Genomic DNA, 22,860 nt, shown 5'->3' on the forward strand with positions numbered 1-22,860 from the left:
GCAAAAGTGTTGAGGTTTGGCAATAAGGAGCTAATCCCTCCGCTAACCGCGCTGACAAACTAGCGCAACTGACCCGAATCCAGTAACGACACTGGCCTCATCAATCACAAGGCCGTCCGTCACTGTCAACCTGTCAGTCTGAGGCCACGCCCACTTTCACCTGAGCAGGCAATTTGTCCACATTGACTTTTGGGACTTAGCTTTACTTCTTCTGGTCACGAAGGAGCGAAATGTTGAGTTAAGAGGCATCATGCCAGTAGAAGGGCTGCACGACTTCGACGAAAAGACCTAACTGTGATTTTTATATTTCACTTTCATGCAGCAACAAGATACAAATCTGCAGGAAGAGGCATTTCATCGAGTTGTCAGAAAACATTCTTAGTTTTCATCATTCTCTAATAAACGTGGCGCTCTCAAACTCTTCCTCACTAATCCCTCAAATGATAATTTCCGCGAGTAAGGGTGGGCAATATTGGCAAACCATAAGATAAATACAAAAATAGGTTTACCATCATCTTAATTTACATCCTAATTTTCCCCCTATTTTTCCCACATTTCTTGACATTGGAGATAAACTGGAATCTCCAGCATAGAAGCTCTGGCCCTCAAGATGACTTTGAGAAATAACTTAACACAAATCAGTGATGAAAGGCTTGTTAGTCTCTTAACCCCCCACCTGAACTGAGCACATTTTTTTCCAGTTTGGCTTTACCCCAATCCAAAAGCTTCTGGAAAAAACTGTGAAAATAGCAACAAAACTGAGACGAAAACAATGATGGAAATGTGACAAAAAAGTGAGAAAACGGACGAAAAAATTACGAAAAATTGATGAAAAAGTGGCAAAAATGTCACAACAATGTCACAAAAAAGACACAAATTTGATAAAAATTGACAAAAAATGACCAAAACAAATGTGACAGAATTTGACAAAAAACAACAACAAATTGACAAAAAATTACTAAACAATGACCAAAAAAATTATAAAAAAACACCCAAGAAAAAAATGATGGAAAAAAAATCTGATGACGTGAGGAAAAAGATCCTCTCGGCTCAGGCGGGAGTTAAGAGGTTTACCCAAATCTAAAAAATTCTTGAAAAAAGTGTCAATATCGCAACGAAACGAGGATGAAAACGCAACAAAAAGAAATCAATGAAAAAAAAGTGACAAAACGCAAGAAGAAGCAAGAAAAGCTATGAAATAAACAATGAAAAGGCAACAAAAGCTAAAGCTATAAACTCCAGAAGCTTTCGGATTTAGGTAAAACCAAACTGGAGAAAATATGCTCGGTTAAGGAAACACACAGTCAATTCCTTTACATTTCTTTGCAGAACAGCCACTTAAAGGAACAGGCCACCGTTTTCCATACTGAGATACGTTCTTACCTGAGCTTAGACGAGTTGATGTGTACCTGTCTGGTCTTTACATGTTCGCTCGGTCACGCAAAACGACGAAGATGTTGTTAGCATTTGGCCTCTCCCAATGTATTCCTATGGCTCCAAACGGGGTTGAAGTTAGAAGCGGCCAAGCTCTTCCACAGGCACAAAGACCAGACAGGTACACATCAACTCGTCTAAGCTCAGGGAAGAACATATCTCTGTATGGAAGAACGGTGGCCTGTTCTTTTAAGGTGAGACACGGCAGGTGAAAGTATTGATTTTTCACCCAGTGGTCGAAGTGGAGATTTTATCTATTTTCCTCCCTTTACATCTTAGTTTTCATGTCAGATATAAAAATGACAAAACTCACCCGCATGATGTTTATTTTGTGATGTTTTGTCTGCGAGGTGGAGCTAACCCGGAAGTAGCTGCTGCGCCGCGTAGAAAGTCCATATTTCAAGCGGGTTTTCATTCATAAATATTGACAGATTTTACATCCACGTGTCCTGCTAAGGGGCCCCGTGATGACGCTTTCACCCAAATATGGTGTTTTTCCTCCTACGAGACGCTGGTGCGGAAAAGTCGAAGAACGGGCCGAGCATGAGCACTCGCTACAAAACTTCAGGGCTGGTTTTCTCTGAATGAGAGAAGCCGCACTCGGGCAGAGCCTGAGCCCTTATAGAAGCTCCCACAGACTCCAAACTCTCCAGTCTGAGACCTAACAATATTTTGAAGGTTTTTTCAGAGGGATTTTTTATCTATCTAATCTAATTCCTAGCCTGATTTATTCAGCTTTGAAACAAACAAAAAAACAGGCGAAATTTGAGTTTTTACAGATTTTTTCACTGATGATTAGTTACTAAACAAAATATCCAAAATCCCCTCTGAAAAAATCTCAGTTACTAATATGTCAATAAAATAAAACCATAAAATTTAATCTGGCTCAATTCATTATTTTGATTTCGTTGCCCAAAATATAGGCAATTTTGGCCATTTTAATGCTCAAAATGCCATATTTTTTTGTGAAAACATAAAACGACAGAAAAAGTGCAATACATTTTTTTCTCATATTTATATCTGTGATGTTCAGCAAACGTTTCAAATTGACATCTCTACATTTATTTATTTTCCCTATTCACTTGCAGTGTCTCGCCTTAAGTCATACAAGACGTACAACTGGCATTTGTTGAAAGTGACGCTTTACTTCGGGCGACAATTGTGGGGTTCGGCCCTTGGTCTTTTGACGATGAACATACATTACCCACCACTATCCCTGAAACAATGCAAGACACTCATCGTTTAAAGCAACTGCTGCGTAAACACGATTCTCCTGCAGTGACTTCTTTTGATTGGCCGGCAGCCAAAGCAAGCAAGACTCGATAATTCTGATTGGCGAACACGTCCATCGCTCAAACGGCGGAGGCACGAGGCAGGGAAGAAAATGGATTGTGCTAAAGGTTAATCCTGCAGCCCTTGCCAGTAGACAAGATAAGACTAATAATGTCAGTATGTCATTTAATCTCAACATATCAAATGGTAAACTCCAGGGCTGGGTTTTAGTCTAATAAAACTATCCAATCTGATCTTGAGACGGATACTTGGGTTAAGGGTAGAGTGAATTAAGGGTCTCTAGAAAGAGTAAAAGTCTGAGAGCTGTAAGTCGCTTTGCTTCTCGGATCCATCGAAGCTGTTTCCAATTCCAAAGAAGGGAAGGGAATCTTATTTGTAGGCCTGTGCAATTAATCGAAATTCGATTACGATTTCGATTACAACAGTAAACGATTACAAAATTAGCATAATCGCAATAAATCGATTATGATGATTTTTTTCCAATTCTTTTTTTTTTTTTTCCAAAAAAAATTTTTCACATTTTTTTTCTAATTTTAAATTTTTGGATTTTTGTCACTTTTTTGATGGATTTTTGTCTTTCTGCTGGATTTTTGTTATTTTTTTGATGGATTTTTGTCACTTTTTTGATGGATTTTTGTCTTTTTTTTGATGGATTTTTGTCACTTTTTTGATGGATTTTTGTCATTTTTTTTGATGGATTTTTGTCATTTTTTTATGGATTTTTGTCATTTTTTTGATGGATTTTTGTCACTTTTTTGATGGATTTTTGTCACTTTTTTTGATGGATTTTTGTCACTTTTTTGATGGATTTTTGTCACTTTTTTGATGGGTTTTTGTCACTTTTTTATGGATTTTTGTCACTTTTTTGATGGATTTTTGTCACTTTTTTTGATGGATTTTTGTCACTTTTTTGATGGATTTTTGTCACTTTTTTGATGGATTTTTGTCACTTTTTTGATGGATTTTTGTCACTTTTTTTGATGGATTTTTGTCACTTTTTTTGATGGATTTTTGTCACTTTTTTGATGGATTTTTGTCACTTTTTTGATGGATTTTTTTTAAAGGCAACAAATAATCGTATAATCGTGATTTCAATTATGACAAAAATAATCGTGATTATTATTTTTTCAATAATCGAGCAGCCCTACTTATTTGTGCTACACTTTTCACATGGCACAAGAACTCACCCAAAGACACGACAGGGGAAAGACTAGAACTTCTTTGTCGTTATTAATGCTTTTATTTTGCTTGAATGTGGAGCCTACTCCTTTTGGGCTCTTATTACAGTGAGATGAATGACAAATAAACTGAACTAGCTTAAGATGTGCCCCCATACCCAGTGTTTAGTGACGATGTTGTATATGTTGTTGCTGTCCCTTTAAGACTTGTGGAGGCAGGAGATGACCTTGTTGAAGGAAGAGGACGCGGATCTCGCTGTGGACAACACCAGGCTGCACTGGACAGACAGGGATTCTCTTGAAGCTAGGACCAGGTATGAGCCGGGAATAAAGTGCTGAACTAACCAGGACTAAGAAAAATCAAATCAAGAATGAAATCTTGACTAGACAACGGCCAAACTGAGACAAAAGCAGAACTACTTTAGGACTTATAACTTAGGCCTAGCAGGATGAAAGAAAAACTAATTTGAGAACTCAACAGGTACAAAAAAAATGGGGCAGAATACAGACTTTTCCTATTCTTTACAAAGACGGGTATCTGGGATTCTCAAAACCCCGATGACTGTGATTGACAAGCGTATTAACCAATCTGAGACAAGCCAGATATGACACAGGCACCATGAGGCGTATTTTGTAACCGAGAAAGTTCATAATTTCCAATGGCATCAGCCAGAAGAGTGCAGGCAAATGTGAACGATCTATATTTAACTTAAGAAACGAGGAGTCATTAGCAACTGAGGCTGGGACGATCCACTTTTGTCACGATCCGATACGTATCATGATACTCAGGGGCCGATCCGATACGCATTGCGATATAATAAGTAATCATGACTTGTAATATGTTTACCTGAAAATATGTAAAAAAGAAAACAGTCTTGTGTCCAAGGTTTATAAACCAAATGCCACTTGACCGTTTTTGAAGTGTTAAGATCGAAAAGTGCATTAAAATGTAACGAGTGGTTAATTCGGTTCCTGTAAACGTGCTCGGATGCAAAACCTTTTGAGATTTGAGGCTGTGGACAGAGTTCCAGACAGTCCAGCTTTTGAACAGATACAAAACCCCGGATTCAGAAACTCTTAAGCTTTCAGCCTCTCACATTATTATTCCAGGGCTCGAAATTGCGTCCATTTTAGTCACATATGCTCCCAAATATCTGCCTATCTGCCAGCGTTAATCCCCCGGTCCACCTTAAAAGAAAGGCTTCTCGTGCTACCTTAAAAAAAGGTTGCTTCATTGTTTTCACAAGCGCCGTCTGTCAGCAACAGCAAACTTTCTGTTCTGTAATAGAGCATATCGTGAACTCCAATCTGTCCATCGTTTTGGCTCAGCGCCGCCGTCGTTCCTCTCAGTCACAGGCGCTGGGCCGACCTGCACCAGCCCAGCCCGTGTTCCAGTCCGTGTTCACGTGTGCCTCTGCGGCTCTCATGCATCAGCACGCTTTCATTAAGTGAGGTAATGCTTTTACACAACTGTAGTCTCTTTATGAGTAAACGGGAATAACATTCAGAAAAGTCATCGGGACTGGAGGCATCGCTCAAATGACGTGAGGAACTTCAATCCACATTACCCCGTGCAGTGCTGAAAGTGAATCATCGCAGCCGGAGAGTGAAGGTGCAGGGTGAGGAGAGTGAAGGTGCAGAGTGAGGAGAGTGAAGGTGCAGAGCGAGGAGAGTGAAGGTGCAGAGTGAGGAGAGTGAAGGTGCAGAGTGAGGAGAGTGAAGGTGCAAAGTGAGGAGAGTGAAGGTGCAGAGTGAGGAGAGTGAAGGTGCAGAGTGAGGAGAGTGAAGGTGCAAAGTGAGGAGAGTGAAGGTGCAGAGTGAGGAGAGTGAAGGTGCAGAGTGAGGAGAGTGAAGGTTCAAAGTGAGGAGAGTGAAGGTGCAGAGTGAGGAGAGTGAAGGGGCAGAGTGAGGAGAGTGAAGGTGCAGAGTGAGGAGAGTGAAGGTGCAGAGCGAGGAGAGTGAAGGTGCAGAGTGAGGAGAGTGAAGGTGCAGAGTGAGGAGAGTGAAGGTGCAGAGTGAGGAGAGTGAAGGTGCAGAGCGAGGAGAGTGAAGGTGCAGAGCGAGGAGAGTGAAGGTGCAGAGTGAAGGTGCAGAGTGAGGAGAGTGAAGGTGCAGAGCGAGGAGAGTGAAGGTGCAGAGTGAGGAGAGTGAAGGGGCAGAGTGAGGAGAGTGAAGGTGCAGAGTGAGGAGAGTGAAGGTGCAGAGTGAGGAGAGTGAAGGGGCAGAGTGAGGAGAGTGAAGGTGCAGAGTGAGGAGAGTGAAGGTGCAGAGCGAGGAGAGTGAAGGTGCAGAGCGAGGAGAGTGAAGGTGCAGAGTGAAGGTGCAGAGTGAGGAGAGTGAAGGTGCAGAGCGAGGAGAGTGAAGGTGCAGAGTGAGGAGAGTGAAGGTGCAGAGCGAGGAGAGTGAAGGTGCAGAGCGAGGAGAGTGAAGGTGCAGAGTGAGGAGAGTGAAGGTGCAGAGTGAGGAGAGTGAAGGGGCAGAGTGAGGAGAGTGAAGGGGCAGGGTGAGGAGAGTGAAGGTGCAGAAGGCAGAATGAGGAGAGTGAAGGTGCAGAGTGAGGAGAGTGAAGGGGCAGGGTGAGGAGAGTGAAGGGGCAGGGTGAGGAGAGTGAAGGGGCAGAGTGAGGAGAGTGAAGGTGCAGAGTGAGGAGAGTGAAGGTGCAGAGTGAGGAGAGTGAAGGTGCAGAGTGAGGAGAGTGAAGGGGCAGAGTGAGGAGAGTGAAGGTGCAGAGTGAGGAGAGTGAAGGTGCAGAGTGAGGAGAGTGAAGGTGCAGAGTGAGGAGAGTGAAGGTGCAGAGTGAGGAGAGTGAAGGTGCAGAGTGAGGAGAGTGAAGGTGCAGAGTGAGGAGAGTGAAGGTGCAGAGTGAGGAGAGTGAAGGTGCAGAGTGAGGAGAGTGAAGGTGCAGGGTGATGAGAGTGAAGGGGCAGAGTGAGGAGAGTGAAGGTGCAGAGTGAGGAGAGTGAAGGTGCAGGGTGATGAGAGTGAAGGGGCAGAGTGAGGAGAGTGAAGGTGCAGAGTGAGGAGAGTGAAGGTGCAGGGTGATGAGAGTGAAGGGGCAGAGTGAGGAGAGTGAAGGTGCAGAGTGAGGAGAGTGAAGGGGCAGAGCGAGGAGAGTGAAGGTGCAGAGCGAGGAGAGTGAAGGTGCAGAGTGAGGAGAGTGAAGGTGCAGAGTGAGGAGAGTGAAGGTGCAGAGTGAGGAGAGTGAAGGTGCAGAGTGAGGAGAGTGAAGGTGCAGAGTGAGGAGAGTGAAGGTGCAGAGTGAGGAGAGTGAAGGTGCAGAGTGAGGAGAGTGAAGGGGCAGAGTGAGGAGAGTGAAGGTGCAGAGTGAGGAGAGTGAAGGTGCAGAGTGAGGAGAGTGAAGGTGCAGAGTGAGGAGAGTGAAGGTGCAGAGTGAGGAGAGTGAAGGTGCAGAGCGAGGAGAGTGAAGGTGCAGAGTGAGGAGAGTGAAGGTGCAGAGTGAGGAGAGTGAAGGGGCAGAGCGAGGAGAGTGAAGGTGCAGAGCGAGGAGAGTGAAGGTGCAGAGTGAGGAGAGTGAAGGTGCAGAGTGAGGAGAGTGAAGGTGCAGAGTGAGGAGAGTGAAGGTGCAGAGTGAGGAGAGTGAAGGGGCAGAGCGAGGAGAGTGAAGGTGCAGAGCGAGGAGAGTGAAGGTGCAGAGTGAGGAGAGTGAAGGTGCAGAGTGAGGAGAGTGAAGGTGCAGAGTGAGGAGAGTGAAGGTGCAGAGTGAGGAGAGTGAAGGGGCAGAGTGAGGAGAGTGAAGGGGCAGGGTGAGGAGAGTGAAGGTGCAGAAGGCAGAATGAGGAGAGTGAAGGTGCAGAGTGAGGAGAGTGAAGGGGCAGGGTGAGGAGAGTGAAGGGGCAGGGTGAGGAGAGTGAAGGGGCAGGGTGAGGAGAGTGAAGGGGCAGGGTGAGGAGAGTGAAGCAGGGGCGGAGCAGAGAAAGTCGGGGGTTTGGGAGGTATGAAATCTGGTGTCCCATTTACAGTGTTAAAACATAATTGCAGAGTTAGTTTTTATTTCACGCAGTATTTCCTGCTTTTTGTCAATTTGTCAGGTTTTAAACATTGTTATTGTCAGAAGCCTGGGACTAACTAGGATCAAACTATTAAAAAACTTAAATCTGAATCCTCACAAACCAGAATAAACCCAGAAATAGAACTAGGATCCAGGTCTGAAGCGTGACTGGGGCATTTGTGTGGCACCGACCCAACCAGGGCACTCCCTCCATCTGAATCATGCTTCATGCTTTATTGAGCGCAGATTCACCATCGGCGGGGCCAAACGTGCACATCCGCACGTGCACACACCACCCGCTCACGTGCACGCTCGGGACGGTCGTGTCATTGAGCAAAGCGGCCGTGGGGTTTCCTGATACTGAACGTTTTAGATAATAGACACAAACCGGACATAAAGTGCAAGGCTGGAGCTGAAGAGCTTCGGGTGGAGGAGGTTTAATCTGCTCGTTATTATGAAAATGAGGAAGTCGTGTTTTCACAATCAAAGCAAACAGAAATGCATGATCGTGAGTCAGCTCTTTCACAACAGTGACGGCCATCTGCGTACGGACCGGGACGGGGCAAACTACGCCTTTAGGTGTTGGCAAATATATTTCAGAAAAACCTTGTCAGTTTTAGGGCTGCACTATATTGAACAAGCTTCAACACGGCCTATTTCATTCCATTTAAACTCGTCAGAAACTTGTTTTTCATCAAACTGTGTCAAAACAAGACTTCAAAAAACACTAAATCAGCGACAAACAAGACTAAGTTATATTCTTATAATATCAATTAACAAATGGTAATGGAAAAGAATTCAGGATGGAGGAATTTTCTTGCATTTTCTTTAGATTGTGGATATTAGATCATTTTCTGAAGTACAAATTACAATTGTTTATTATTCCAAATAAATGGCTACTATCTACATATCTCTCTTGAGTTCCATTATGTTTCGTGTTTATTGCAGCTCGTGTGGGATTTTACGATATTGTGATGCACTTTTAGAACAAAGGTTTACTGTCATTTTTATGCCTGAGAGTTGACAGTATCTAGTATTGTCAGAGTCAATAATATCGTTTATGAAAGAAGCTATAACTGATTTCACTTCTAGAAATGGAATGAAACGGATTGTAAACTCAAACACTTGTGGGGAAAACTATAAATTATAAAACATTTGAATATATTTTATAAACTTTCAGGCTATTCTTCCAGCGTTTTTGTGAAAGTGACCCTAAAAAGTGACCCTGCAAGTTGTGAAATGTGTCGATAAACTAATTTGGATGCTACAAATATATTAGGAAAGTTACGAATGAGTTTGGACACAACTAACATTTTAATTTAGTGGCTTCCTCTTTCACTGTTTGCAATCAAAAAATCAGTCATTTGTGCCAGATATCTCGATATCGATACGATATAACTATGGGTTAGGTGAAAACCAAGCATTTTTCAGAAAATAAAACGTTTATATCTTGCTTTTTTCCATTTTAATGTTTTGAATGTTCATATCTCGATATCAATACGATAATGATGTATCATTGCTTGTTCAATATTAATATCTGTTTATACTTTTGTCCCCACAAAGTCCTTGGTTGTTATTGTATACAACAGGGGTGTCCAAAGTGCGGCCCGGGGGCCAAATGCGGCCCTCAGACCAATTTTTGGTGGCCCTCTGCCTTCTTGCTGAATCGGGACACATCATCAGAGATAGTCCTTTTTATTTGAAATGTAATAATTCTACACAATTCTAACCAAACACCTAACCTTTTACTGTGAGACAGAGCTGGCATGAAGGTTTTGAGCAGAAATAAAGGTGTGGGGCACAATTTAAACCTCTGCTAGTCATAGGTTTGTTTGTTTGTTTGTTTTCTCACATTTCCTGCCTATCCTGCACACCCTGAGTGTTTCTAACAACTGATGTAGCAAGTAAATGTCTCCATTGTGAGATCAATAAAGGCTTATCTCATCTTATCTTAAATGTTCATACCTCGATATCGATACGATAACAATATATCTTTCAGCCCTCGCAGGAACCCCGTTTTTGTTTCAGGTGGAGTTTGCAAAACATGTGTCGGTCTCAGTCAAATAAAAGACTTTGGATTTCACAGTATTGTGGCTTCGTGCAATACAGATATTGCACCAAATTGGGTTGTCCCGGTAAGAACTATATCACTCAATAGATGTACGTACGAGCCCAAAACATTTTTAAGGAGTCTCCTGCATCCACACAAGTCCATTTGCTTCGTTTTGATAGAAAATTCATTGATCCACGTGGAGGACTGAGAAAGAATCTGCATCGTTCCGATACTTGGAATGACTTATTTTTGGCTCTGTGGCGCGTTAGGCTTCGCTCAGTGGGATCCGTGTGGAGCGTGGAGAGAGTCAAAGGGCAGAGGAGCTCACAGTTCAAAGGAATGGCAGCTGAAAAGTCAGAGTGAGCACCCTCTCAGATTATGGCCTCGCAACATGTGGAGAACTCGCCGACCGGTCACTTAGAAAAGAGCGGCCGCAGACGAGAACGATCTGCAGTTCAGCCAGTCGGTCAATCCGAGATGAATATTGAAAACAAAGACTGACGAACTTTGGATAAATATGTCTCAACTTTTTTTGTAACATTTGGATTCCACTGTTGCCAGAAAAAGACCAGCAAGACACAGAAAATGTCTAGGGGGTCAATGGGTGATCAAAGAATGGATTTGGTTGATGACCTAACCCAGTTCAATCTCCTGTTTGGCTGCTTTAGTCACATCTCCATGGAGACGAGCTGGACACTTCCTGCTCCCAGTGAAGTTAGTCAGGTCTGAGAAGAGGCGAGAGGCTCACAGCAAACACACACGTTTGTTTGGTCATTTTAAAGGCATTTTTCAACAATAAAATATCAGTAATAAAGGACATGCTTGTCGGATGGAACTCTACGTAGTGTGGCTTTAAGTCCTGGTTTACATCGGGCTGGGGACCTGTGGTGGAATGAGGTACTGCTGGTATTGAAGATAAAACTGCCTGGTATCTACATTTTTCTGCTGGTGTGTCCTGACAACTAGAGGGAAAGTTACTTAGTTGTTTATTCTAGGGATGGTCCGATATGAAAATTTTCTGCCGATACCGATATCCGATATTTGCCTCACTGGTGTGGCCGATATCCGATATTTGCCGATATTTATTTCAACGTTAAAAATCAATAGAAAGGCTTACTCAAATGTGGTAAAGTTTGTAAATTGTTCCATTATTGGAATGTCTTATGCCTGGGACACATCTCACACACCAGGATGAAACAATCCTTTTTATTAGAAAAATATTAAAAAGACCAAATGCAATGTTGGAGTGAAATGTCATTTTGTTTTTGGCTAAATATTTACTCAGACCTACTTATTATTATACTTTCACCCATGTCCTCTATTAATGGTAAACACTGACACTGGGAATATGCCAGGCTACTATTTATTGTATTTTTTATTAAAATATGTAGCCTACCATGTTGTTTAAGCTACATGTTTTAACTTTAAACAAATCTGATAAAGGACACACAGCTCTGTATGAAGCTTTGGAATTGGAAATATCATAATGTCACTTTAACAGCACCTTATATGAACTTATGAGGCCAGACTGAAGATTTAGAGTTGGTTTAGAGCTGGCAAAAAGCAAACAGTAGATTTACAAGATTAGCATGAGCTTTGAACTGCACCGTTTTCAATGATAAATGCGCGAACGATCGCAAATGCGTCTAATTAAATATGCGCGAAAATGCGATATGACATAATGCCTCGTTTTCACGGGTCATTAACATGACAAAGGTGGGCAGAATAAACGTGAATACAGACATTATCATCACTGTAGTTAGACCTATATGATGACAGAAAGGTCATGTTTACGTGTCGTAGCCGTTAGCCTGTTAGCAGCTATGCTAGCGCTAACAAACAAAGTTATAAATCTGGCGTCAAGACGGAGAAACTTTCGCAACACTCACCTCAGATGTAGCGACAAATAATCCATCAGAAAATGATTCCTGTTAATCCTGACTCAGAATAATGTCCATGAGGCAGTTTTAGTCCAGTTTGTTGCAGCAGTAACTTGTGGCTCTGTATCTCTGTGGTGTCCAAGTGTCCGCCCCACTTTGTTTAAACTTAGTAAAAAACATACTTTCTTTTGGAGACGTGTGAATTTATGCTGGAGGTTCTTTATTTTTAAGAGCCACTGTTTATTTGAGATAATTTGAATAAATTGTTGTCCCGTCTACACTGCTGCTGCATTCAGGTGCGCTATGACATTACGGTGTAGTAAATAATTCAAAGGAAAAAAAAATATCGGCCGATATTTTCCCATATCGGACCGATACCGATATGTGAAAAAAGGACAAATATCGGCCGATAATATCGGCGCCGCCGATATATCGGCCATCCCTAGTTTATTCTCAAACTATTTACACTTAAATTGAAGAGAAATAGTTTTTTATGGAATAAATCATCTTTCTGGTTTAGAAATAGAAAATGATCATTTAAGTACCGGTTTGGTGTAAGTTTAGATACTACTGGTATCGAAAAGATGTACGTATCGAGAGCAGGTACCAAAAAACAATATTATAACTTTGGATCCAAGCTTTGATGCTGTTGGTCCAGGGACAACTTTAGAAGAAAGTGACTTGGTTGTTTCAGCTCAAATCAATTAGTTTCCCCCAAAATTATTATTATTATAATAATATAATTATTAACTATATTTCTCCATTTTTGTCAATTTTTTATTTATTTTTCCCTATTTTTTCAAATTAGTATTTTTAATTTATGGCCCATTTCTCCTTTTTTTTTTTTTTTTTGTACTTTTTTTCCCCCTCAATTTTGCCCAATTTTTTTCTCCTCATCTTCGTTCATTTTTTTAATAACTAATATTTTCTCTATTTCCCCCCATTCCATCCCCAGTTTATTTATTTTTTGGCCCCATTTTTTGGACAAATTTTCCTTCATTTTGCCACAATTTCTCGACATTGTAGATGAACCCGATATTGTAAATGTGCAGATCTTTCACACATTATTGTTCCGTTTTCTGGTTATAGACGACAAATATTTTAGCGTACGTATCGGTATACAGAGTATCGTTAAAGTACTGGCATCGAAAAAACTATTGGTACCCAGCCCTAGGTACCGGGATCGTAAACCAAGTACCGCTAAGTCCTGGTATTTAAAAAATTACAAGACACCAAGCCCTCGGTTTGCATTTGGCCAATCTAGTCCATGTTTAGACATAGTTTTGTCAGATCTGGATGAACCCTGTGGTCCAGGTGGTCCTGTCAAGTCCCACGTTTCTCTGATGGTCCTGGTTCATTCATATATCGACTCCTGCTCTATCCCTGTACAGTTTTCGTACTTCAAATTCATTTAAAAACTCAAAGTGTGACTATTCTACATATGATGGCAAAGTCAGGGATCCCAAATTTGAGTTTTGGCTAATTGTTGTTTAGTCTTGGTTTAGTCCTAGCCTGATCAGGTTTGGTTTGTGCCCACACTTTGTCTTGACCTGGTTTCCAAGTTTAGTCCTGGTTCTACGAGTTGGTCTAAATTTGGCGTCAGTCCCAGTTATGTCCTGGTTAGTTTAGTCCTACATGCTTTCACTATCTGTGTCATTCCCATTGATTACTTTGTTTATTTAGTCAAATTGAAGCACATACTTTGAAAAGTATTGTAATTTCTCATCGTTCTATCAATATATAATTGGGAAGTAAATGAAATGTACAGATACATCTAAGTTGTGGACTGATAGAAACTAAAAATGAATAAAGAGGAACTGAAAACAAGCCCCGAAAACAATTTGAATGTACGAACTACAGTAACCTTTCAGGTGTTACTATGACAGTATTTTTTTTTTTTTTGTTGTAGAGCAAAATCTTTCTAAATAAGTGAGATGAAGGAAAAGAAACAAGTTCAGCTTCAATTCTTAGCTTAATTTCTGTTTTCAATATGAATTTAATAAATAAACTGAATACCAAAACATTGTCGCTACCAGATCCCAGACTCAACCCACGTCTTTAAAGGAACAGGCCACAGTTTTCCACACTGAGATATGTTCTTACCTGAGCTTAGACGAGTTGATGCGTACCTGTCTGGTCTTTGTGTGAGCCCTCAGTCACACAAAACAACCAAACATGTTGTTAGCATTTGGCCTCTCCCAATGTTTTGCTATAGCTCCAAACAGGGTGAAGCTAGAAGCGACCTCGCTCTTCCACAGGCACAAAGACCAGAGAGGTACGCATCAACTCATCTAAGCTCAGGTAAGAACATATCTCAGTATAGAAGAACTGTGTGCCCTCAGTCACGCAAAAAGACCAAAGATGTTTTAAGAATTTGGCCTCTCCCAGTATACGTTTGTTAAGTGTGACGTCACGACTCCCACTTCCGGGTACTAGCAAACCGGCAAATAAGAGAGAAAAAAAACATTAAAAAACTCTTAAAAACAACCATCAATATTTCTGAAACTCAAAGGAGAGTTACTGAACCTACAAAAATTCCACACCTACTACTAAAAATGTAATATTTACTAAAGTCACTACTTCCGGGGTTAGCGTAGCTGCTGCTCCGTTAGCATTTATCTCCGCTAACCCGGAAGTACCGATTTTGGTAAATGTTACTTTTATAGCAGTAGGTTGAGCACAGCACAGTTTTTTGTAGTTTCTCTCACAACAAACGTATATATTTCCGGAATGTGATGTCATATCGCTAAGCATTATGGGAAAAGCAGCAATTGTAAACTAATGGAGATTTTAAAAGTTTTAATACTGGAGTTATTGTTCACATTAAAACACTTGGACACCACAGTGAGTTAGTTTTTCTCCACTTTGTATACTTTTTTTTTAGCTCGTGTTAGTCAATGGAAATGTATGCTAACAAAGATGGCGGATCTCCATGTTACCTCTGGACTTTCCCAAACTCTATTCCTATAGCTCCAAACAGGGTGAAGTTAGAAGCGGCCACACTCTTCCACGGCCACGCACACACACCAGATAGGTACGTATCAACTCGTCTAAGCTCAGGTAGGGAAAACGGTGGCCTGTTCCTGTAACCCCTAAACTCCCACCTGAACCGAGCACATTTTCTCCAGTTTGGCTTTACCCCAATCCAAAAGCTTCTGGAAAAAAAAATGATGAAGATGTGACAAAAAAGTGAGAAAAGTTTGACAAAAAAGTGCCAAAAAATGCAAAACATGTGACAAAAAAATGTGACAAAAAAATGACAAAAACGCCAAAAAATTGACAAAAAAGCCCAAAAAATGACAAAAAAGCCGCAAAAATACAAAAAAAATGAAAAAAAGCCAAAAAAATGACAAAAGTTGACAAAAAAATGACAAAAAATGACAATAAAGGCCAAAAAATGACCAAAAAAAGCCAAAAAATTTACAAAATGTGACAAAAAAATGACAAAAAAAATGACAAAAAAGTGCCAAAAAATGCAAAACATGTGACAAAAAAATGTGACAAAAAAATGACAAAAACGCCAAAAAATTGACAAAAAAGCCCAAAAAATGACAAAAAAGCCCCAAAAATACAAAAAAAATGAAAAAAAGCCAAAAAATTGACAAAAGTTGACAAAAAAATGACAAAAAATGACAATAAAGGCCAAAAAATTACCAAAAAAAGCCAAAAAATTTACAAAATGTGACAAAAAAATGACTAAAAAAATGACAAAAAAGTACCAAAAAATGCAAAACATGTGATAAAAAAATGTGACAAAAAAATGACAAAAACGCCAAAAAAATGACAAAAAATGCGACAAAAATAATGACCAAAAAGTTACAAAAATGAGTTGACCCCCCCCCCCCCCCAAAAAAAAAGATGGAAAAAAAATCTGATGATGTGAGGAAAAAGATCCATTCAGATGACTTTTGTAGATCTTAGCTTTCAAATGAGGTGCTACACTGGCCTACAGGATTTGGGTAAAGCTGAACTGGAGAAAATGCTCTCGGTTCAGGCGGGAAAGGTCGTTTTGTGACTAAATCTTGACAAATATCCCCCGAAACCTTTGAGGTAAAGACAAAATATAAAATGAAACACATAAGTTTTAGTCCAAAGTTTAGCCCTTGTTCAGTCTTAGTCCAAAGGTTAGTCCTGTTTTGGTCCGTATTATTGATTTTGGCCTGTTTACACTGGCCTGCAGGGAGAATGCAACCCCTTACTTGGCAATACTGTACATTTGGGAGGATTAAGGGAAGCAAACACAACCGAAAATGAGGATGTTTCAAACTCATACTCATTTAAATCGAAATATGTTGCAGTTTGTGAACAATAAGTTTATTTTTTTACCTTCATATCGTTCATGATGAGCTGGAAGAGCCCTCCCAAGGCGCTGCATTCCTTCTCTATCCCCGCATCCATTTTTCCACGGCGCTGGAAAAAAAAAAAAAAATCCTCCAAAAAAAAAAAAAAAAGTAGTACAAGACGGGAGGAAAAAGAAAACTTCCAAGCCAAGTTTCGAACAACTCCAAAAAATAAAAAAAAACTCTGAATCAATGAAGGTTTTTTTTTTTTTTATCCCGTAGAAGAAGAAGGGGAAGAATGGGAAGCAGTCGCACCAACCCCTGGGCTAAAGTCCACCGTAAAACCGTGCCAAAAATCAGCGACGGGTCGGAGCAAAAAAACGCACCAACACCAGACGAATTAAACTGAAATGTTTGTCACCCCATGCTAACCCCTGGCCACGTGTTAAAACCTCGCAAAAACCACCACATCGTGACGAAACAGCGAGGCGTAGGCGCGATTTTGGGGAAGTTTGGGGGCTAATTATTATTATTTTTTGCGGTAGTGGCGGCGGTGGCTACAGGCTAACGGCTAACAAGCAGCTGCAGCGACGGCGGCGGTTAGAAAAAAAAAAAGAAAAACTCCCAACTCTGCACGAAACCTGTGACTATCCCTCCAAATGGTTCCCGAAATGCGCTTCGTGGTTAATCCGAAATGGGAGGAGAAGCGGCCGGAGGAGGGGGGTCAGCGGTGCGCGCTCTCTCAGGTATCCCGAGGATGTGACGGCGGTTTGGGGGCGAGAGGAGACGCCGTGAGGAGGTCCCGATGTGCGCGTTTGGTCCGACGGGAGTCCGAGCCCGAAGTGAATGAGAGGGAGTCTGTGGACGCGGTGATGGTGAAGCTGGCGGTGAGGCGCGGGCAAAACACGAGCAGAGCAGGAGCTTCCGGTGAGGGGTTTCAGAATAAAAGCCCGAGCGGAAATGTGTGTGAAAAAGTTACAAAATAAATGTGTATCAAGTGTTCTTTGGCTGCCAGAGCTTATTATTTATATAATATTACTCTTAGACAGAGGTGGGTAGAGTAGCCAAAATATTTACTCAAGTAAGAGTAAAAAAGTATTTTTTATTTTTTGGATTAGATAGATACAGGCGGCATCTCCTCATAGAAGGGGGCGTGGCTTCACCAAGGGGGAAAATAGAATCTTTAGAGAAACACAATTTTTCCTCTTTTGCCATTTTCTGGTGGAATATGAACTTATTTTTCACACATAAATAAAGTCAGGTCTAAATCGGGCCCATATTGATATTTTCTCTCAGCAGATTGTTCAGTAGAAGTGAAAAAACGGTAGTTGTAGCAAGCGCTAGCTAACCGTTAGCATTAGCCCGAAGCTAACATGTAGCATCAAGTTAGCATTCTCCGTTATTCATGTATTTATGGGCTGTTGAACCACTGCTCCTCCCCATGTCTTTGTATCTTTATTTAGTAGAAACTATGTTCATATTTCAGCATTTGTTACAGTAGTTTTTGAATAATTAGAGAAAATTTTCAGTTTTTAAAATTTTTTTTCCCCCTAACTGTTTTCAAACATGACCATATTATACCGTCTGTATCGATACAGATGGTATAATATGGTCATGTTTGAAAACAGTTAAGGGGGAAAACAATTTGGAGAAAAATCTAAACTTTCCCTAATTATTCAAAAACGACTTTAAAGGGATATTTCAGGATTTTTGACATAGGGCCTCATTACCTAGTTATCCAGAGTGTTGCTATATTATATATATTTTTTTGTAATTTATGCAGTTCTTTTGTTTGAATAATTTTTAGAATATAACTGACCTGCATCACATGAATGATCGCATTTTGAGGGACTATTTTCTAGCAGATCACTCCACCGCCGCGTAGCTTATACAACCACAAAGCTGATGCTGCTCAAATATAAGGTCTTTTAAAAGCAAAATGATTAAAATCACTCTATGGACACAGACATTTATATGGTTAGTCTGGTGTTATAAGTGATTTGCCTCAGGTGCTCTGTGGAGCGGGTCAGACTGTTTTTAATGCAGGCTAGCTGATACCATAGACATGCACTAGCCTTGCACTAGCCTATCGCCGCGAAACTCTTCAAATATAAGAACTGCATAAATTACAAAAAAAAAATATCTCCAGAAATCAGCAACACTCTGGAAAACAAGGAAATGAGGCCCTATGTCAAAAATCCTGAAATATCCCTTTAATAAATGCTGAATTATGAATATAGTTTTCTACTAAATAAAGATACAAAGACAGGAGGAGGGAAAAAGCTGGTAAATACATCTAACACACTGTGGTGTCCAAGTGTTTTAATGTGAACAATAACTCCAGTATTTTAACTTTTCATAGTTTACAATTGCTGCTAATCCCAATAATGCTCAGCGATATGACATCACATTCCCCAACTCAATAAAAAACGGAGCATCGTGCTAACTTTAGCAAGCACTAGCTACGGATAGCGTTTTTTCACTTCTACTGAACAATCTGCTGTGAATAAACAAACACCCATATTGACCTGATTAAGACTTGACTTTATTTGTATGTGATAAATACGTTTATATTTCACCAGAAAATGGCAAAAAAGAAAAATTCTGTTTCCCAAAAGAATCTGTTTTCCCCCCTCGGCGAAGCCACGCCCCCTTCTATGATGCGATGCCGTCTGTATCTATGGAGTTCGTGAAAATGAAAATTCACAGTTTATTTCTCAAACTCGATATGCTTCCCGCGGGTATCTCAGGAGAGTAAGTGCTTTATTTGTCATTGTAAAAGCGTAGAGCAAAATAGTGTTCAGGTGTTAGTCCTGAGCCGCTGCCCCTGAGCCGCACTGCCACTGTGGGTCAACCTGAGCAGCATGTTTTTGGAGGTAGAGCAGCTCAATCCATCGTCTGTGACTCGTCTGATTCCCTCTGGGCACCACTACAGAGTGCCTTTAGCAACAAAGAAGGTGTACAAGGGCTCAGTTGTGCCTCATGCAATAAACCAATTGTTTTTAATAGTTTTTTTTTATCATTAACTTATAGATAATTTGATACTGTCTGTCCTGTCTATTGTGACCATGTGTTTGTGTGACTGTGATGGTGAACAAGAGACAAATTACCACCAAGATGGACAATAAAGTTAAATCTAATCCAAGCTTTACCGCCACCGAGCATGGAGTGAATGTACAATTGTCTCATGTAAAGCTCTTTGTGACTATGTCTGTGAAAGGCGCTGTATAAATAAATATAGTCTTCTAATCTAATCTAAAGGAAACCGTAGCACCCGGAGGAAACCTGGCTGCCTTCAGGGAACTCTGATCCTCTGAAACGGTGCTGCCTGGGTTTGTTCCTGCTTCAGAGCGTGGTGTCCTGCACTAGTCAGCTCCACCTCTTCCTTCCTCCTACCTCCAGCGCAGCTCCCTCCGCTCCACAACAGTCTTTCACCATCTTCTGGGAATCTGTGTTATTCTCCTGTTAGCCATTAGTCAGAACAATAGGGATAGAACACATATATGGCTCAGCTGTGAGTCTTGCCAAGATACCTCCTCTTTTGTCCCTTCCTTGTTTCCCAGTAGCTCCTCTAGTGACGCCTCCACTGTGCTGCAGGTGTGGGGGCGGTGCCTCTTCAGTGTCTCAGAAGAAGAAATGTGTAGGTCTGAAAAGTGTGCACTTTGTCGACTGAAATGTTTAGTCAAAGTAATATTTCAGTAATTGGACTAAAACTAGAGTTGTTCATGAGACTAAAACTGTGACTAAAATGTCCCGATATTTTTGTCGACTAAAATAAGACTAAATAAAAATGAAAAGAAGAGACTAAAATCATCTAAACTTCCAATGACAGTTTGAAAGTGCCTCATGTAATTTTAACAGGTCTGGACACCCCTTAGCCCATAGCACTTATTACTGCCAGTGCTGCTTATTGACTGGTAATATACTCTACTTAGTTACCATACACTCTAATATTCAACCATTATCTTCCTTTTATTAGCAGTATGGCGCCTCCTGGTGCTAGTGGACGGTGCTGTGCATGTCAAACAAAATAATAATGATGAACAAAAATGAACAAAAACAAGACCCAATTGGCTTGTTGCACGGTACGGCTATGCTAGTTCCTCTAACCTGAAGTTGTGAGCGCCAGCACTTCCTGTCTGTACTCTTTTCCTGGAATAATAATCATATTTTCTAAAGATTATGTTGTGGGCAGTGAGTTCCTGATAGATGATCATTTACTGTGTGTTCAAATCTTTATGTAATGAGTTCAGAGGAGACGCCTGTGATCATAAAGGATTGATCGTTTGTCTTGAAGCTAAAAGCTAACATGCTATTAAAAAAATAATAATAAAAGGGCACTATTTCAAATTGTATAATGCATGAAATTAATGCTAGCCTTTAGCTTCAAGACAAACTCACTGATCCTTTTAAACATAGACGTCTCCTCTACAGAAATATTCACACTGCACACTGCACTGCACTGCACTTTCCACCACAGAATCTCTAGGAAATACGATGATTCGAACGAGTCGAAGCAAATCTTGATGTAAATGAATACGAACAGGAAGTACTAGCGCCCACAACTTCAGCTCAGAGGAACTAGTGTAGCCACATTGCGCAACAAGCTAATAGCTTAGTTACAGACTCATGGATGTGTGGTCTGTCCACACTTAGATACGCTAATACACCAACACATCTGTGAATATAATCCCGCTGTTGTTCTATGTCAATTGTTGTAGTCTGGCCATGCTTTTTATTTTTTTACTTATTTATTTTAATATTCTTAATGCATGCCCCCATAGCCTTATAGTTTAACATTTTATAGCTCATTCTTATCTAAATCCTGTGTTTTGCGATTTATATTGCGTGTCTGCACCGAGAAATATTATAGAATATTATAGAACTATTCTGACCCTGATCCTGATAACCGGATTGAAGGTTCATGTGATCGTAGTCAAGTTTTTGTGAGCCGAAGAATGGGGTTTTCTTGTAAGTCATGTGACCATAAATAAACCTTTGAGTTCTATTAAAATAAACATGACTCATGCTGAACTTGTTATTCAACATACAGTACAGGATAGAGAAGCTGGTTTTATATTGGCTGGCAATGACACACCTTCTGTCCACACTGGAGGCACTGATTCTTAGAGCCTCAAAGTTATTTTATGGAAAGGTGCTGCCATCTTGTGTTGAAATGTAAGAAGGCAGAACTCAATCCCTTATAATAAGAGATGGGGACGACTTAACCTCTTAAAGGGGGCCTATTATGCAAAATCGACTTTTTCAAGCTTTACATCATGTTATTAAGTCATTCCCTCATTAAAAACATGCCTGAAGTGTTGCCTTAGCACATTCACGTATTTTCGAGTAATCTGTAAAAACTCCGATGGCAGCCATTTTAGGGATAAAACGCCTGATTCCTTCAGGAAACGCCTCCGACCTCCAGGATACGCCTCCGACCTTTCGTCACCAGCCGAGTAACCAACCACTGCCCCTCAGCAGAACCCCCTCGCCGCAGTGTGTAGCCCTAAGATGTAAACAGAGTCATCATGGAGGATTAGCTTCATGTGTTGTGAACCGGAGCCACAGCAGACTTTTACAAAGACACACATCAGTGTTTCTGTTACCTAAACACCCAGGATTAAAACCGGTGACAAGAACACTTATTTCAGTGTCTGGTTCTGCGCTGGGCCTTGATGATGCACAGAGCCTCCGGAGAAAGCTAATGCTAAGCTAAACCTCGAGTCATCACGTGAAAACGAGAAATATGCACACATAAAGTCAATAAAACCACCACACACATGAAGAACCGTTTAACAATGATCACACACGGAGCCTGGCTTGTTGATTTGGAAGTTTATTGCTCACATTTCATCTACAATGGGTCATAGCCGAGTGGTTTTCTCCCGGAGCTAACAAGCTAGCCGCGACAAGCTAACGGGAAAATTCACTGAATACAAGCAGCATATTATGCATTGAAAACGTCACTAAAACAGGCAACTGCTTGAAGCAGCCTTTATGGTGATCACACACGGAGCCTGGCTTGTTGATTGTGTAGTTTATTGCTCACATTTCATCTACAGTGAGTCGTAGCCGAGTGGTTTCTCCCGGAGCTAAGGCACTATTAGCCGCGGCAAGCTAACAACCTTCACCTTCACAACATTCATTGAAAACAGGCAGCATATTATGCACAAATAACGTCAATAAAGCAGCAACTACTCGAAGCAGCCTTTACGATGATCACACAATGAGCCTGGCTTTACACATTTGTGGTTTATTGCAGACTTTTCATCAACAATGAGCTGTAGTCGATTATAACAAGCTAACGGGGTAACCTCGAAAAACCACTGTCCACCTGCACAGATAATGTCCGTCTTTGAATGGTATGGGCTCCTGCAGATCCTGGTGTCGTCCATGGGGGTATAGTTAGAGATCCATAGGGCATGGCAGATGCAAAGAGAGAGCCTCCAAACAGCAGTTATTTTTCAGGCAAGAGCCCCTTCCAAGCGTCCGGTGTGGAAGGTTTGTCTCCAAATAATATCCTGTGTGGCCATTGTTCACAAAGTGATAAACAGTAGCTCCTTTCCAACAATAAAAATTAAAATGCACCGATCGTAGTTTCAATACAGTTGAGACAACGAGCGTAGTGTTTGTTGTGATGCCAGACAGCGTGTGGAGGGGGCGTGTCGCAAAGGGTCAGAGGTTCTTAAAGAGACAGGGGCCTATTTCAAGTCATTTGCTACCACCATTT

At 41.1% G+C, this 22,860-nt stretch overlaps 1 protein-coding gene across 1 annotated transcript in view; it reads right to left on the reverse strand.

The window, feature by feature from the left end:
• The window catches only part of LOC306982456 (protein MTSS 1-like), a gene marked incomplete at its 3' end in the record, with an annotated part of 85,976 nt that extends 69,706 nt beyond the window's left edge, over positions 1–16,270 (reverse strand). The window contains exon 1 of the mRNA XM_079582391.1: positions 16,174–16,270. Coding sequence (XP_079438517.1) covers positions 16,174–16,245 — 72 coding nt within the window. The 5' untranslated portion in view covers positions 16,246–16,270. The remainder of the gene's footprint in view (positions 1–16,173) is intronic.
• Positions 16,271–22,860: the final 6,590 nt, after the last annotated feature.

Source organism: Gobius niger, assembly GCF_951799975.1.
Source record: "Gobius niger genome assembly, chromosome: 24".
Classification (NCBI taxonomy): domain Eukaryota; kingdom Metazoa; phylum Chordata; class Actinopteri; order Gobiiformes; family Gobiidae; genus Gobius; species Gobius niger.